Source organism: Chamaea fasciata, unplaced genomic scaffold, assembly GCF_029207755.1.
Source record: "Chamaea fasciata isolate MVZ Bird 193981 ecotype frontalis unplaced genomic scaffold, bChaFas1.0.hap1 SCAF_16, whole genome shotgun sequence".
Taxonomy (NCBI): Eukaryota; Metazoa; Chordata; class Aves; order Passeriformes; family Sylviidae; genus Chamaea; species Chamaea fasciata.
The window spans coordinates 14,876,872-14,892,867 of record NW_027094101.1 but is presented as its reverse complement, the minus strand read 5'-3'; the positions used below and the strand labels follow the sequence as shown (position 1 = coordinate 14,892,867).

At 61.6% G+C, this 15,996-nt stretch overlaps 3 protein-coding genes across 7 annotated transcripts; 2 read left to right on the top strand and 1 right to left on the bottom strand.

Moving 5' to 3' along the window:
• Positions 1–396: 396 nt before the first annotated feature.
• Positions 397–9,404, top strand: WDR24 (WD repeat domain 24). 2 transcript variants are annotated; one of them, XM_066197765.1, is made up of 10 exons: positions 397–480; positions 1,115–2,043; positions 2,397–2,574; positions 3,598–4,273; positions 5,104–5,219; positions 7,037–7,158; positions 7,449–7,553; positions 7,629–7,966; positions 8,750–8,934; positions 9,044–9,404. In XM_066197765.1, the coding sequence occupies exons 2-10, from the start codon at positions 1,563–1,565 to the stop codon at positions 9,210–9,212; spliced, it is 2,370 nt and encodes a 789-aa protein (XP_066053862.1). In that variant the 5' UTR covers positions 397–480; positions 1,115–1,562; the 3' UTR covers positions 9,213–9,404. The 2 variants fall into 2 exon arrangements, with proteins under 2 accessions (XP_066053862.1, XP_066053863.1); XM_066197766.1 differs by lacking the exon at positions 397–480 and having other exon boundaries at positions 932–2,043.
• A 232-nt stretch (positions 9,405–9,636) lies between these two features.
• Positions 9,637–11,573, top strand: JMJD8 (jumonji domain containing 8). Of its 4 annotated transcripts, none has more exons than XM_066197769.1 (9): positions 9,637–9,774; positions 9,852–9,935; positions 10,234–10,282; positions 10,374–10,470; positions 10,556–10,624; positions 10,694–10,813; positions 10,895–10,962; positions 11,045–11,247; positions 11,321–11,573. In XM_066197769.1, the coding sequence occupies exons 1-9, from the start codon at positions 9,652–9,654 to the stop codon at positions 11,399–11,401; spliced, it is 894 nt and encodes a 297-aa protein (XP_066053866.1). In that variant the 5' UTR covers positions 9,637–9,651; the 3' UTR covers positions 11,402–11,573. The 4 variants fall into 4 exon arrangements, with proteins under 4 accessions (XP_066053866.1, XP_066053868.1, XP_066053869.1 ...); XM_066197771.1 differs by having other exon boundaries at positions 9,653–9,774; positions 10,573–10,624; XM_066197772.1 differs by having other exon boundaries at positions 9,658–9,774; positions 11,113–11,247.
• An 86-nt stretch (positions 11,574–11,659) lies between these two features.
• STUB1 (STIP1 homology and U-box containing protein 1) lies at positions 11,660–15,660 on the bottom strand. The gene is made up of 7 exons (XM_066197767.1): positions 15,378–15,660; positions 14,218–14,416; positions 13,945–14,110; positions 13,717–13,807; positions 13,160–13,216; positions 12,927–13,043; positions 11,660–12,576 (listed from the first exon to the last, which is right to left on the bottom strand). The coding sequence occupies exons 1-7, from the start codon at positions 15,561–15,563 to the stop codon at positions 12,451–12,453; spliced, it is 942 nt and encodes a 313-aa protein (XP_066053864.1). The 5' UTR covers positions 15,564–15,660; the 3' UTR covers positions 11,660–12,450.
• Positions 15,661–15,996: the final 336 nt, after the last annotated feature.

Genomic DNA, 15,996 nt, shown 5'->3' with positions numbered 1-15,996 from the left:
CAGACAAAGGGGCGGGGCTCTTGAGCGGCACTGAGTGGGCGGGGCCTGATCGAGCCCGGGAATGAAGGGGCGTGGTCTACAAAACCGGGCCGTGGTCTAAGGGCAGGGGCGGAGCAGAGCAGAAGCAGGGGGCGTGGTCTTGTCACAGAGGGGAGGGACTGAAAGGCAGGCGAGCGCAGAGTGGGCGTGGTCAAGCAACCGGTGGCGGGTCAGGACACCGTGGGGGCGTGGCCTGGCGGCGGGGGCCGTGCTCCGCCATGAAGGAGGCGTGGCCTGATAGCAGGGGCGTGTCCCAATGGCGGAATAGGGCGCGGTCTGGCGGCAGGGGCCGTGCTCCGCCATTGGAGGGGGCAGTGGAGGGGACGCGGCCTCGCGGCAGGGGCGTGTCCCAGTGGCGGAAGGGGGCGTGGTCTGGCGGGAGTTCCGCGGCGGCGGCGGGGCCTGCTGGGCCCGAGCTGCTGGCGGGGAAACCGGCACCGGGTACGGCTTCGGGAACGGCACCGGGCACCGGGGCCTCGCACGGAGCGGGTCCGGGACCGGGGGGCAGCGGCAGGGGTCTCTATGAGGCGGGAGGGGGTTGTGAAGGGGCCCTGGGGGCTCTGAGGGGTGAGAAGGGGCCCTGAGGAGGGTTAGGGTGGGGAGGGCCTCTGAGGAAACGCTGAGTGGGCTCTGAAGGGCTGGGGGGGTCCTGAAGGGGTCAGGAGCGGGTCCTACAGAGGGGGAAGTGTGGCGTTTGAGGGGTCCTGGGGGGCTGTGGGTCAGGAGGAGGGGGATGTGGAGTGTGAGAGGGCTGTGGGTCAGGAGAGGGCCCTGATGGAGTGGGAGTGTGGGATATGAGGGTCTGGGGGATGGCTTCAGGGGGTAGGAGGGGACACTGAGGGTGCTCTGAGAGTGGGAAGGGGCCCTGAGGGGGTGGGAATGTGAGGAATGAGGGATCTGTGGGACCTGGCAAGGGAAGGGCAGAGGGGCTGGAGAGGGCAGTGCTGTGGCAGGAGCTCCAGAGCCCGGCTCAGGAGGACACAGCCCGTGGAACCCTGTGATCTGTCCAGGAAACTTGGAGTAGCTGCTGCCCCGCCTCTGCTAGAGAAGGAGGCTCATCCCCTGGTTCTTGCAGGCTTTGGGGCTCCAAGTGCCCCACGGAGGTGACCGTGGCTCACTTCACCCCACCTCTGCTGCGGACGCTGCTCATTTCAGCCACCGTGCTGTACTTGACCTAAATTATCAGCAACAGCGAAACATCTCAGGGTGTGGCCGAGGAGGGAAGAAGGAACCCAGAGAAGGTTTTCAGGAACTCCCTGAGAGGGAGCCACAGGAGGCAGCAGGAGGAGAACCCAGAGTGGGGCTGTATCTCCCTCTCACAGACAGCTCAGTGGCTTCTGTAGCCTCTCACCTCCACAGCCCGTTGATGCAGCCGCGAAAAGCCACGGTCAGAGCCACCGGAGCCCGGCAGGAGCCACGGGAGCCCGGCCTGTCCCTGCCCAGCTCTGGCTGAGGTGGAGCAGGGCGGCCGTGTGGGTGTGCAGGCAGCCTTCTGGAGAGAGGACAGCACCCCGAGGACAGCCATGGAGAAGATGGCCAGGGTCACCACTGCCCTGGGGGGCAACGCGCTGACTGGCCGCACCATGTTCTGCCACCTGGACGCCCCTGCCAACGCCATCAGCGTGTGCCGGGACGCTGCCCAGGTGGTGGTGGCCGGCCGCAACATCTTCAAGATCTACTCCATCGAGGAAGAGCAGTTTGTGGAGAAGTTGAACCTCCGCGTGGGCCGCAAACCCTCCCTGAACTTCAGCTGCGCCGACGTGGTGTGGCACCAGATGGACGAGAATCTGCTGGCCACTGCTGCCACCAACGGCGTGGTGGTCACCTGGAACCTGGGCAAGCCGTCCCGCAACAAGCAGGACCAGCTGTTCACGGAGCACAAGCGCACTGTCAACAAGGTGTGCTTCCACCCCACCGAGGTGTACATGCTGCTCAGTGGCTCCCAGGACGGCTACATGAAGTGCTTCGACCTGCGCAAGAAGGACTCTGTCAGCACCTTCTCTGGTACGAACGTGGCTGTTGTTGTACGTCTCCCTGTGGGGAAGCCGAGTTTGGGTGCTTTGTCCCTTCCTTGCTTATCCCTTCACCCTTAGGAGAGGCAGGGGTTGGGGGCTTTGCCCTTCGCCTTGCCCAGGAGGAGGGTTTGCTCAGGATGTGATGCCCAGAGCAGGGAAAGAAGAAGCTGAGAGGCATTTTGGTGCCTTTTTTTGTCTCTCAGTAGTAGCTGAGTCCGTGTGGGAGATGGAAGACAGTCACAGCACTCCTTGCTACCCCTTCTCTCTGCGCCAGGGACTCCCACAGCTCTTCCAGTGGGATTTTTAGCTTTGCTGGAGCTCTCAACTTGTGTCCCCTCCCAGGCCAGTCGGAGAGCGTGCGTGACGTTCAGTTCAGCATCCGGGACTATTTCACCTTCGCCGCCACCTTCGAGAACGGGAACGTGCAGCTGTGGGACATCCGCCGGCCCGACCGCTACGAGAGGATGTTCACGGCCCACAACGGGCCCGTCTTCTGCTGCGACTGGCACCCAGAGGACAGGTGAGTGTGGGGCCGGGCCCTGACAGCCACCCGGCCTTGCAGGACAAGAGGGACCCTAAAAACAGGATTGGGATTCTGTGGGGGAAAGCATTTTCTGTGATACCCTGTGCTCTTGTGTTGGAATTCTAGAAACTGAGGATTTTGGGCTTTCTGTGCTAATAGGCATTGACCCTGAAGCAAGCAAGCACTGCATTTAACCTGAGGCCATGGAAGAGGCTTTCAAAGTTGAATGATAGTACTGTGGTTGTGGGTGTGTAGTTTGAATAGTTTTGTGTGATCTTACAGGGTGAAAAACTTAGGATTTGGGGTTTTAATATATAGTAATATATATGGGAGAGTACAGAGGATTTAAGGCATTGTCTAAGTCATTCTTAGACGCTTGTGTCAGGGGCTGGGATGTTGCTGGAAGATGGGAGTGATATAGTTGCTTTGAGCATTTGGGGTGGTGTAAGAGTGTATGGGGTTTGTTCTTTGATAAATTAGGAAGTTTTGAGGCACTGGGTGTCTTATGGTTGGGTATGGCAGTGTCACAGCAGCCTTTTACTCCAGCTCGAGGAAGGCACTGCTTGGCTGCTCTAGGGCACAGCTTGCTTGTGTTCCGTCGTGTTTCCCTCTTGCTTTTCCTGGGAGGTTGCTGGGAAGGATCTGGAGGCAGCTGCTATAATGTGCATGTCCCTCCTCCCTCTCTGCCAGGCAGTGCTGCCACTGCTCGTGATCTTAGAGAGGCACTGAAATATGTTCAAAATGGCCTTTTCCTCTCTGGTGTGCCTGGCCAGTGGACAGCAGAGCCTGAGGGAACTGCTCTGACGGGGATGTGGCTCTAGAGGCACAGGGCCGTAACTGAGGGTGGGAAGGAGGGTGTTGCCTGACCTGGTTGTTGCAGAGTGGAGGTGACAGGGGAGCTCATGGGAGGATGGGATTGCAGCCCGGCTGCCTTCCTGCAATGTGGACATGGTCACACCTGTGCTGTGAGCGTGCCACGGTGGGAACAGAGGGGTGAACGCTGATCCATCCTTGTCCCAGGGGCTGGCTGGCCACAGGCGGCCGCGACAAGATGGTGAAGGTGTGGGACATGAACACGACGCGGGCCAAGGAGATCTACTGCGTGCAGACCATCGCCTCGGTGGCACGGGTGAAGTGGCGCCCCGAGTGCAAGCACCACATCGCCACCTGCTCCATGATGGTGGACCACAACATCTACGTGTGGGACGTGCGCCGCCCCTTCATCCCCTCCGCCATGTTCGAGGAGCACAAGGACGTCACCACGGGCATCGTGTGGCGGCACCTCCACGACCCCTATTTCCTCCTCTCGGGCTCCAAGGACAGCACCCTTTACCAGCACATCTTCAAGGACGCCAGCCAGCCCATCGACCGGGCCAACCCCGAGGGGCTGTGCTACAGCCTCTACGGAGACCTGGCCTTCGCCGCCAAGGAGAGCCTCATCTCCTCCGACTCCAACCGCAAGCCCTACATCGGGGACCGGCGCCACCCCATCTTCTTCAAGCGCAAGCTGGACCCCACGGAGCAGTTCGAGTACATCTCATCCTCCAGCGCCCTCAGCGTGTTTGAGACAGACGTGGAGAGCGGCAGCATGGACTGGTTCGTGCACACGGCCAAGCAGTACGCGCTGGCCGGCCGGCCGCTGGCCGAGCTCTGCGACCACAACGCCAAGGTGGCCAAGGGGCTGGACCGCAACCAGGTGAGCTGAGGGACGGCGCCTGCTGCAGCGGGGTGTGTCTTGGTTTGGAAAGACAGGTGTCTGCCAGGGAAAGCTGGAGCTTCCCTTGGAATGGAGAATGTAAACCCCCTCCCTCCCAATTATTATAATTTTGCAATTAAGGGAGCTTTCAGGCAAAGATATGGGAATAGGAATAACAGTTCTTTACTAGGAATTTTAAAAGTACAAATGTACTAGTACAAAAAACAAGCAAACAGAAAATCCTAGAAACACTGACAGAGTCAGAATACAACCTGACACCCTATTGGTCAGGGTGTTGGGAGCCGTCCAGAACAAGTCCTCTTGGAGTAACAGATGTGGTTGTGTTGGAGTAGAAATGATCCTGTAGAAGGGTCCAGTGGTGGCAAGATGGGACCAGTCTTCCTCTAGGAAATCCAGTGCAAACAGGCTGTCCTGGTGTTCTGAATCTCAGGTTTTATCCAGGTAGGAATGCTGGGCTCCTCCCACTGGGTGGAGCATCTCCCAATGGGATGATGTAATTGTATCAGTCATGCAGTGAACCTCAATGGCCCATTAACAGCAGATATCCCCCAGAGGGAGGATGGGTCTTGGAAAAGATAAGGAACACTGGAACATTGCTTCACCTGGTTTAACAGCTGGCCCATTAACAGAAGGCACCTGCCCCCTCTCCCCTGGAGTTATGAGGAATGGGTTATACAAGAGATAAAGAAAAACACCTCCCCAGCCAGTTTCAACAGATGGCAAATAGAATACACACTGCTGGTTACATATTGCAACCCAAGACAGGGTGGTAGCCTGGGAAGGTCTGACAGGGACTCTGTTCCCCGCAGGTGGCTCAGACGTGGACGATGCTGAGGATTATCTACTCCAGCCTCGGCACTGTGTCATCCACAAACCTCAACCACAGCATGGGGAAAGGCAGCACTGCCCTCCCACTCATGAACAGGTATGGGGCGTGGGAGCTGCAGGGAGTGATGAGATGAGAGGGGTAACTCCTTGAGCGTGGGAGTGGAAACAGCCCCTTGGCTGGGATGGGGTTATAGAGTCACAGCATGGAGTACTTTAATGGTTTGGGTTGGAAGGGACCTTAAAGCTCATCTCGTTCCAACACCCTGCCATGGACAGGCACAGATCTCACTATCCCAGGTCACTCCAAGCTCTGTCCATCCTGGCTTTGGACACTTCCAGGGATCCAGGGGCAGCCACAGCTGCTCTGGGCACCCTGTGCCTGGGCCTCCCCACCCTCACAGGGAACAATTTCTACCTAATAACTAACCTGCCCAGACACAGGGGGTGAGCAGGGACAGCTCTCCCTCAGCCTCCAGGCTGTGCTGGTTTGCATGTTGGCATTGTTTGAATTCAGCCATTTCCCATGTTGGTGTGGGAAGTGAGTGCCCAGCCTGGCTTCGAGCTGTGCAGCCTCATACCCTACTCCCATCCCTCCTTCAACCAAAGTTTGGCCTGTGGTGGGGCACGGGGCTGAGACCAGCTTTGCAGTTACTGAATTCATGAATCACAGAATTTCTAACGTTGGAAAAGTCCTCTGAGATCATTTCCCCAGTGGCACTGGCCCACTAAACCATGTCCCTAAGCACCACATCTACATGATGTTGAACATCTCCAGGGGTGGAGACTCCACCACTGCCCTGGGCAGCTGTGTCAGTGCCTGACCACCCTCTCCATGAAGAAATTTTCCCAAGATCCAAACTAAACCTCCACTGGCACAATTTGAGGCCACTTCCTCTTCTCCTGTTCGTTGTTCCCTAGTTTCCCCATCCTGTCAGGGAGTTGTGGAGGTGAGGAAGGCCCCCCTGAGCCTTCTTTTCTCCAGGCTGAGCCCCTTTCCCACCTCCCTCAGCTGCTCCTGGTGCTCCAGACCCTTCCCCAGCTCTGTTCCCTTCCTTGGACACGCTCCAGCCCCTCAATGTCTTTTCTTCCACGAGGGCCCCAGAAGTGACCCCATGATCTGAGGTGAGGCCTCAGCAGTGCCCAGGGCAGTGATGGTGACCAAGGGCTGGGGATGGAGGAGGTGTCTCATGGCTGGAGTTGGAACTGCTGGTGTGCAGAGGTTTTCTGGAGCTTTTCCAAGGGAGAGCACAGCCCAGCTCTGCCAGCAGCTCGCTGGCGTGGAGAGCCCGTTGTGGGCTGATGAAGCAGGAAAACTTGTTTTTCCTCTTCTCAATGACATAAACGTGAGGGATGAGGACTCCAAATGAGCTGTCAGACCTCGCAGGGCTGCGTTCCCACAGTGAGTGACAGATCCTCAAATAACACCAAAGGAAACAAGCACTGTCCTTGACCAAGCTCTGCCTCCAGCCGGGTGGCTGTGCTGCTGTCTGAGACGCGCAGGCAGCAGCCTGGGGAGCTGGGCTCTGCTCCAACCCCATCCCTTCCCTTTTCCATCTCGGTGAAGGCCAGCCGTGGTGATGCATAACAAACAGCGAGGCAGCTCCCGTTCACCTGCCTCTGAGGGGAAGGAGATGTAGCCAAGAGCCTGCTCAGCGCTGGAATTCTTCAGGGAGACCTTTGCAATGCATGTGGAGTGCCAGCAGGCTTGGAGGAAGGGCTGTGATCACAGTCACATTGTGTCTTTATTTTTAAGTCACACAGTGGGGACTGGTGACTCCTGCCTACAAAGGGATATCACTGCATCTCGTATTTCACCATTCAGATTGCAACTGGACACCTGTATCCAGGCTGTTTGCTGGCTGAAATGGAAACTTTATACTCCTCTGACTATTAAATTTGGCTTTTTTTTCCCAGCTTTAACCTGAAGGATATCCCTGCTGGGCTGGGCAGCGAGTCCAGACTGGAGCGCAGCAAAGGAGAAAGCCGCACAGAGAACATCCTTATGGATTCCTCCTCTACCCTGATCAACAACGAGGGTAACATTCCTGGGTGGGCACAGTCCCAGTCCTACAGCTCTTCCCTCCTCAACTATAGATAGGGGACAAGCTGGGGCATTTATCTTGTGAATTGGACATGCTACAGCCTCAGGGTGAAGGACACCAAGCCCCACAGTGCTGCAGAAGGACAACCTTGCCCCATGACCTGGGGTGACAGTGGTGGGGAACTGAGCTGTGCGGCTCGGGCATAGCCCAGCATGCTGGGGCAGGACACCGGGAGGTGGATCCAGTGGTGTGATGAGCTGGTTTCTCTTTCCCTGGGTGCACAGACAATGAGGAGACAGAGGGCAGTGACGTCCCTGCGGATTATCTGCTGGGAGATGTGGAGGCAGATGAGGATGACCTGTACATGATGGACCATGAGAACCCACACGGTGAGCACACGGGGGGACGTGTTGTCTGCCCCAGCTGGATTTTCTTCCTGCTCATTCCTGCTCTTCTCCTCGCAGCTGAAGAGCAGGAATACAGCCTTCCCCAGGAAGCCTTCCCCCTGCGCCACGAAATCGTGGACAACCCATCGGCCTTGGACCACCTGCAGGACAAGGCCGACTCCCCTCACGTCAGCGGCAACGAGGCCGAGACGGTGTCGCTGACCCCCGTGGAGTCCTTCTCACTGATCTCCATCTCCCACTCGCTCTACGAGAACCGCCTGCCCTCCGACTTCTTCAACCCCATCGTGCGGGACACGCTGCTCTTCTACGCCGAGCAGGGCGACGTGCAGACCGCCGTGTCCGTGCTGATCGTGCTGGGGGAGCGCATCCGCAAGGAGATCGATGAGCAGACTCAGGTAGAGCCCCCGGGGGGCAGGGCCCTGCCTTGCTGGGACCCACAGGGGCTGCATCCCAATGGGATGGGACCCTGCCTGGGACTGGGGCACGTCCCTTCTCCTCCAGCCCCTGGCAGGCCAGCTCTAAGCCAGGGTGAGCAGCTGCAGGGTTCTGGTACCTGCCCTACCACCAGTCCTGGCAGGGACTTGAGGTGGGCTCTGCAGGGTCAGGATGGGGAGGTGACCTTGCCCTGTTGATATAGGGAAGGATGCTGTTCCCCAGCGTTGCAGAGCCATTCTCCCACTGCAGGGATCAGAGAATCACAGAATCTTTTAGGTTGGAAAAGCCCTCTAAGATCATCGAGTCCAACCATTCCCCCAGCACAGCCAATGCCACCACTGAACCATGTCCCCAGGTGCCACATCCACACAGCTTTTAGATCCCCCCAAGGGATGGTGACTCCACCACTGCAGTGGGCATCCTGTGCCAAGGCTTGGCCACCCTTTCCATAAAGAAATTCTCCCTAATCCAACCTAAATTCTCCTAATCCAAACTAAACCTCCTCCGGCACAGCTTGAGGCCATTTCCTCTTGTCCTGTCCCTTGTTTGCTGGGACCAGAGCCTGACCCCCAACCTGGCTCCACCCTCCTGTCAGAGACTTGTAGAGTGAGAAGGCCCACCCTGAGCCTCCTTTTCTCCAGGCTGAGCCCCCCAGGGGAATCTTGCCTTTGGGATGCAGGGCTGGGGTCCTGAGAGGGTTTCAGGGTGGATGTGGAGGCTCAGCTGTCTGTGGCTGTCCCCAGGAGCACTGGTACACATCCTACATCGACCTGCTGCAGCGCTTCCAGCTCTGGAACATCTCCAATGAGGTGATCAAACTGAGCACCTGCCGTGCCATCAACTGCCTCAACCAGGCTTCCACCACCCTGCACGTCAACTGCAGCAACTGCAAGCGCCCCATGAGCAACAGGGGCTGGATCTGCGACAGGTGAGGGGGCCCAGCGGGGCTTGTGGGGACAGGGTGGGTGCCCCTCTTCCCTCTTATTGCCCCCCCGAGGGCTCTCCCTGCCCATGGCCACCCGAATCTCCCCGTGCAGGTGTCGGCAGTGTGCCAGCATGTGTGCCGTGTGTCACCACGTGGTGAAGGGGCTCTTTGTCTGGTGCCAGGGCTGCAGCCACGGCGGCCACCTGCAGCACATCATGAAATGGCTGGAGACCAGCTCCCACTGCCCCGCCGGCTGCGGCCACCTCTGCGAGTACACCTGAGCCCCCCGGGAGTCCACCTGAGCCCCGCGCCCGCGGGGGGGCTGGCAGGGGGTGAGCAGGGCAGGCAGAGTGCCCTGCCCCATGCCCCTGGCACCGCCCTCCCTGTATTTATTTGTGTAAATAAGGGCTGGGGGAACACCCCCTGCCCGGCCGTTTTTTACTGGATTAAAACAAACTAGCAGTTGAATCGAACCATGACTTCTGTCTTCGCTTCGCCTGGATGCAGCGACCCCCGGGCTGGGCCCCGGACCCGCTCCCGGCCGGAGATCCCGGCCGGAGATCCCGGCCCTGCCGTGTCCCTGGTGTCCCCATGCTCTTGTCCCCTCGTGCCGAGAGGCCGCTTTAAAGCGTGAGGTGAGGACCGCTTTGGGCTGGCCCTCACCGGAACCCGTAGCGACGCGCCCAGCCAATGACCTCGTGCACCGTGCGATTGCGGTGCATGCCGGGAATCGTAGTTCCCGGTGTCTCCGGCGCCGGTCCCGATGGCGGCGCGGCTGCTGCCGCTGCTGCTGCTGGGCTGGGTCCGGCCCGGCGCCTGCACCGACCCTCCGGGCGGCGGCTGGTAAGGGCAGGGGCTGCCCCGGGGCCGCTCCGTGTGCCGGGCCTGGCGCCGGTGCCGAGCGGAGTCTCCCATTGCAGGCTGGCGGGCACGGTGCCGGAGGAACCACGCTGCACCGTGGAGCGAGCCGATGCCTCCCTCACCTACTCCCTCTTCCTGCAGCGGTACGGGGGACCCGGCAGGGTCCCGGCGCCCGCGGAACCGAGACAGCCGGCCGGGGGACAGTTCCGGGGCACCGGGCGGGCTATCGGGGAGGGGCGGGGGGAACTGAGGGGGCAGACCCCGGAGTGCCGGGGGAGAACCTGCGGGAAGGCGGTCGGGACGGATGCCGGTGTCCCGGGGGTGGTTTGGGGCCAGTCCTGATGTCCCGGGGTGGGTCGGGGCTGGCCCCGGTGTCCCGGGATAGTCAGTGCTGGTCCCCGTGCTCCGCCCGTGCGGGACCCCGCTGGATGCCGCCCCCAGGTTCGCCTTCTCCCGGCCGGTGATCCTCGGTGGGGTCACGGACAATTCGGTGAGTGCCGGGAGGGGACAGAGGGTTCCGGGTGGAACACACCTCCCGGGAGCGGCGGCAGCATCCCGGCTCCCTGCGCTCTATGCCGCAGGCGTTCCGAGCCCTCTGCACCCGGGAGAAGCTGCTGGCAGCCTTCGGGCCCTTCCCGGTGCGGCTCAGCACGGCCAACACCTACTCGTACCGCAAAGGTGAGCGCGGGGGCCGTGCCCGGCCGCGGGGTGCCGCTTCCCCCTCATCCCTCCCGTTCCCCCGCTCATCCCTCCGTTCCCGCAGTGGATGTGCCGTTCCAGGAGTACGTGGAGCACCTGCTGAAGCCGCAGGACCCGGCCCGGCTGGGCAGCGGTGGGTAGCGCCGTCCCGTCCCCCGCAGCGCCCTCCCCTCGCCGGGCTCAGCCTCCCGTGTCCCCCCAGACACCCTCTACTTCTTCGGAGACAACAACTTCACCGAGTGGGGCCCCCTCTTCCAGCACTACGTGCCCCCTCCCTTCCGCATCCCGGGCACCAGCCCCGCCTACAGCTTTGGGATCGCAGGTGGGTGTGGGATGGGAACCCTCGGGATGGGATTGGGCCGGGATTGCTCTCCCCAGCACCAACCCCCCGCTCCCACCGCAGGCTCAGGCTCCGGTGTTCCCTTCCACTGGCACGGCCCTGGTTTCTCCGAGGTGATTTTCGGCAGGAAGGTGAGAACTGAGCCCGAGGGGAAGGATCTGGGGAGGAGGGAGAGAAACAAGCCCCTAACTGGTGTCCCTGGGCACGGGGAAGCCCCCCTGGAGCTGAGCCCGAGGGGCTGGAGGGGAACTGGGAGGGGATGTGCCCCCGGTGTTTCCCAGCGCTGGTTTCTGTACCCGCCGGATAAAACCCCGCACTTCCACCCCAACGAGACGACACTGGCCTGGCTCCAGCACACGTATCCCACCCTGCCACCGGCCCAGCGCCCGCTGGAGTGCACCCTGCGCCCTGGGGAGGTGAGTCCAGGGGCGGCAGGGCACCCCAGGCTTCCCAGCCAGAGCCATGGGACCCCACTGCTGTCTCCTGCAGGTCCTGTACTTCCCTGACCGCTGGTGGCACGCCACACTCAACTTGGACACCAGCGTCTTCATCTCCACCTTTCTGGGCTAAGGCTGGCAGGGACAAAGACAAGGACACGTCACCACTGTCCCAGCCAGGGCAACAGGGCAACCCTCAGGGAAAGGCAAAAAACTGGTATTGGGACCAACTGCCTGAGAAAGTTCTCGTTTTTACTGGTCTTTACCCTCCCCCTTGGATTAAAGTTATTCTACTGAAACACACTGTGTGTTGCTACATCCCTGGAGCAAACCTGGTCCCCGATTCCCAAGCCAGGATCTCCCCAGAAATGGCTGCTGTGAACCACTCCAGATCCTTTTCCACGTTTATTGCTGATTTTTTTTAATTCTTTTTATATATATATATATATCTTTTTTAATGGACATTGGCAAACTTCCAGAGGGCGCTCAAAAGCCTGGCAGGCCATTGGCCGACCGAAACGCTGGAATCTCAGTTGGATGCAAATCCGTTGGTTATTTCTTGTGGGGTTTTTAAGAGATTTCATTAAAAGGAACAAGAACTTTAACCCAGGTGGTTGTTCTAAGGGAACCAGAGTCCCAGTGGGAAAGGGGAGGTGGGAACCACCCCCTTCCAGCCCTGGGGCCGTTGTTTCTCAGGAGAAACCAGAGGGTGTGTCAGCATCCCGGCAAGTGGCTGTTTACTGGGAAGAGGACCCAACTGTGGCCAGGCAGGAGGTGGAAGGAGGAGGAAACAACTCTAAACACAGGGAAGGATGGGGCTCCAGGTACTCATCCCGGCAAGCTCCCTGTGGCAATCCCTGGAGCGGGCCGTGCTCTTTGGGGACTGTGGCTGCCCTGGCTGAGGGGGTGATGGACATGATGGTGAGGCCACTGCCGAGGAGCCAGCATTCCAACCCCCAGGCAGGTCTTGGAGCCGGCGAGGGGAGCCAAGGAGCCGTGGTGCCCGCCCAGCTGCTGCGGCTCCTCGGGAAGGGGCCACGGTGACGTGCCCTCGCCCAGCGCCAGGCCCGGGGCAGCTGGGGCGGAGAGGGAACAGCCGGAGAGTGAGTAAGGCATGGTGCCAGCCGGGGGAGAGCCAGCTGTGCCAGGGCACCCGGGCGGGCCAGCGCCGCCCCCGGCCCCTCAGTAATCCTCCACCCAGCCGTTCTCCGAGATGAACGCGTCTATCACCTCCTTCATGGCGAGGTTGGGGATCAGCTGGTCCTGGGTCAGGGGACTCCGCGTCACCGGGTCGAAATGACCCACGCGCTGCAGGGGAGGAGGCGCAGGGGAACCGGTTACTCCACGTGCCCGGGCTCAGCCTCGAGGCCAGCGCCGCGTGGCATCTGCCCCAGCAACCAGGCACCTGCCCCTGGGAAGAGGGAGAGCCCCTCGGAGGTGCCTCCCAGCAGGATGAGGGCAGGTCAAGGTGCAAGACCCCTGCCAAGAGCCGCCTCCGCTTTGGGCAGGGCCTGACAGCACCTGCTCCACAGGGAGCTGCCCGGGCAGGTAACTGGGACCAAACCCAAGGAGCCTGCAGAGCCCTGAGTTGAGCAAAAAGATGCCTTCCCACCCAGGCAAGGTCCTGGGAAAGCCCCCCGCCCCTGGCCTGGCAGTACCTGGAGATGCTCCTCAATGTCCTTCCTGTCGTAGGTGATCCCGCTGGGCGTGATGCAGGGCTCTCTCATCAGCTCAAAACTGATCTTCCCACACAGGTAGTCAGGGATGTCTCGCTTCTGGCTCGAGAGAGGCACAGCTGGGTCAGGAAAGTGAGCTGGGAGGTAGTGCTGGCTCAGAGGGGGGAGCAGGGTACACAGCAGGTTTACAGGAGCACAGGCTGGGCCACACTCACCTTCCTCTTCTCATCCACTTGGGAGAAGAGCTCGTCCATGTCTGCCAGGTATTTATCCTGAAAGAGAAACCCCTGAGGACAAAGGGTCCCTGGTGTGCAGGGACTACAGGTCCCCAGGGAGAGTCCCGAAGCCTCCCACCCATATGAGTGTTGTGGCAGGTCCACAGCGGACCCTCTGCCTGTGCAGCTCCTGACTGAACCTGCGCTTAAAATTAACTTTTACTTGTAGGCCTATTTTTATCAGGGATTAGTCCCCAGCACCCAGACCCACATGTGGCCCAGAGCCAGCTGTGTTTCCTCAGGGAACAACAGGCACAGCAGGCACAGGCACCGCTGCCAGGCTGAGACAAGAGGTGACAGAGCAGGGGACGCTGTCATGGGGGGACACAACAGTCCTGCAGTGGTGGCTCAAGCTACAGAATGAAGGCTACCGTGCTGTGTCCCAAGGTTTCCCAGCTTTCACCTGCACAGCTGCAGCCCTGCAGCTTCCCTGGCTGCAGCAGAGCATGAGGATGGGGATGAGGATGGGATGAGGAAGCCCCCAGCCCCCCACTCACGTGTTTGGCCTCTATGCTGGCCAACTGAACACGGCTCCGGCTCTCGTCCATGTTTTCCTCCTGCTGAGTCTTTCGGCACTCTGCCAGCTCCCTAGGACAGAGTGGGAGATCAGGAGGATGGGGGAACATTGCCACTCCCTTCCCTGCTGCAGGGCTCTGCAGAGGCACCTCACACAGTGCTGTGACAGCCTGGTGGCACTGAAAAAGCCTTTCCAGGTGCCCCATTACCTCTCCTTCTCGGCCACGATCAGCTTGGTGAGGTGGGAGTGCAGCTCGTTCTCCTGGTTGATCCGCTTCTCCTCGATGCTGTTCCAGCGTTTCTTCTTGGCGATGCGCAGCGCACTGGGGATGTCGTCCCCAAAATTCAGCCGCTGCTCCTTGGCGAGGTTGTAGGCTGAGGAGAGAAAGGGCACCTCAGAGCCAGTGGCAGCGTCCCTGCCGCCATCCCTGGCCCTTTCCCAGCAGACAGGAGCGGGGGCCGGTGGCAGCGTGCCCGCTCACCTCTCTGCAGGTTGGCGATGGCCTCGTCGTAGTTTTCCATCTCCATCTGGCACTGGCCCAGGAAGAAGTGAGCCTTCACGGACTGCCCGTCCAGCTCCAGCGCCCGCTTGCAGTCGGCCAGCGCCTTGTCGTGCTGCTGCATCTTCAGGTAGCACAGGGCCCGGTTGGTGTAGTACACGGCCACCAAGGGGTTCCGGTTCTGCGGGGACAGGCCCATGTTGGTGGCGGCGGCGGCGCCAGGACGTGCTGGCAGCCGGGTGACAGCCGGGTGACTCGGTGAGCCAGCGGCGCAGCGCTGTCACCCTGGGCAGGGAGAGCCAGCAGTGCCAGCCGGGGCGTGCACCCTGTGGGGAGGTGCTGGGATGGACTGGGGACAGGCTGGGGCTGGTCCCCATAGGGCAGCCGGTGTCCCTGCCCCCAGAGGGGACTGTCCCCCCTGGCACCCCGACTGTCCCAGCGTGGGTCTGCCCTACCCAGCACAGCCTAGGGACAGTGCAGGGTTTAGGGGAAACAGGCTCAGGGTGGGGGCACTCTGGGGGCAGGGCACAGGGCAGCCCAGCTTGGAGGTGGGTGGGAAAAAGGATGGGCAGGGGGTGTCCAAGTCCAGAGAGGGGGCCAGGGCCGGGGGGTGCCTAGGCCAGGCCTGGGGTTGGTAGTCCAGACCCAGGAGGGCGGCAATCAGGCCCAGAGCTGTGTCCAGCCCCACCCAAGAGAAGCCAGGCCCAGTGAGGGAACAGTGTCCAGATTAAAAGGGTCTCATCCCAGGGGTATCTTAGCCAGACCCTGAGGAAGAGCAGCGGTGCCCAGCCCAAGGAGGTTCCATCCTGGTGATATCCAGGCCAGGGCTCGAGAGATGTCCAGGCTGGGGGAGGCTCATCTTGTGGGAGACAGGGCCAGGTGTGTGGCGGGGGCATCCCATCCCTGGAGACACCATCCCAGGGCTGGCCAGGACAGGTCTGAGAGGGTGCCAGGCCAAGGAGGCGGTTCCAGCCTGGGGTCATGGAGGCTGGGGGGGAGGTTGGTGCGTCCTGTCCCCGGGGAGCCGCGTCCCGGGGGTACCCAGGCCAGGCCCTTGGGGACGGCGGTGCGGGTGTCCCCTCCCCGCTGCTCCCGTCCCGGGGTCCGGCCCCGCGCGGGCCGGGGGCGCCGCTGGGACTCACGATGGCGCGGCCGTAGCAGGCGGCGGCCTCGGGGTACTTGCGGCCGCCGAAGAGCCGGTTCCCCTGCTCCTTGTGCTCCTGCGCGCTGTGGCTCTTCTCGGGGCTGCCGCCGCCCGCGCCCCCCGCGCCCGGCCCCGCCGCGCCGGGCCCCGCCGCGCCGCCCTCGCGCTCCTCCTTGCCCTTCATGGCGCGGCCCGGGCCGGCCCTGGGGCCGCGGCTCCGCTGGCTCGGGCGGCCCCGCGGCTCCGGCTCCGCCGCTCCGGCCGCGCACTGCGACAGCGCCGCTTCCGGGGCGGGGCGGGGCCGGCGGGGGCGGGGACACGGCCTGGGGCGGGGCCTGCTGGGAGGGGGCGGGGCCTGCTGGGAGGGGCGGGCTGCCGAGCGGAGGGCGGGACTAATAAATAATGGGGCGGGGTAAATGTTTGAGGGGCGGGGCCTGTCGGACAGGGGGTGGGGACGGAGCCCGCCGGGAATGGGGCGGGGCTAAGGTGGGAGGGCACCGGGGGCGTGGTCAGCAGTAGGTGGGCGCGGCCTGGGGTGGGCGTGGCCCGGTGGATTTATGGGGTTGAATGGGGGATGATGGATGGGGGGATTGGGGCGGGGTTGACGGGGTTGGATG

Bases quoted from the DNA above. Each gene is read 5' to 3' on its own strand.
- WDR24 (XM_066197765.1), top strand. From the start codon at position 1,563: ATGGAGAAGATGGCCAGGGTCACCACTGCCCTGGGGGGCAACGCGCTG. The intron at 4,274-5,103 runs GTGAGCTGAGGG...TGTTCCCCGCAG, and splicing joins AGGGGCTGGACCGCAACCAG to GTGGCTCAGACGTGGACGAT. The intron at 5,220-7,036 runs GTATGGGGCGTG...TTTTTTTCCCAG, and splicing joins GCCCTCCCACTCATGAACAG to CTTTAACCTGAAGGATATCC.
- JMJD8 (XM_066197768.1), top strand. From the start codon at position 9,695: ATGGCGGCGCGGCTGCTGCCGCTGCTGCTGCTGGGCTGGGTCCGGCCC. The intron at 9,775-9,851 runs GTAAGGGCAGGG...CTCCCATTGCAG, and splicing joins GACCCTCCGGGCGGCGGCTG to GCTGGCGGGCACGGTGCCGG. The intron at 10,283-10,373 runs GTGAGTGCCGGG...TCTATGCCGCAG, and splicing joins GTGGGGTCACGGACAATTCG to GCGTTCCGAGCCCTCTGCAC.
- STUB1 (XM_066197767.1), bottom strand. From the start codon at position 15,563: ATGAAGGGCAAGGAGGAGCGCGAGGGCGGCGCGGCGGGGCCCGGCGCG. The intron at 13,044-13,159 runs GTGAGTGTGGCC...CTCTCGAGCCAG, and splicing joins AAGTGGATGAGAAGAGGAAG to AAGCGAGACATCCCTGACTA. The intron at 12,577-12,926 runs GTACTGCCAGGC...CCTCCCCTGCAG, and splicing joins ACATTGAGGAGCATCTCCAG to CGCGTGGGTCATTTCGACCC.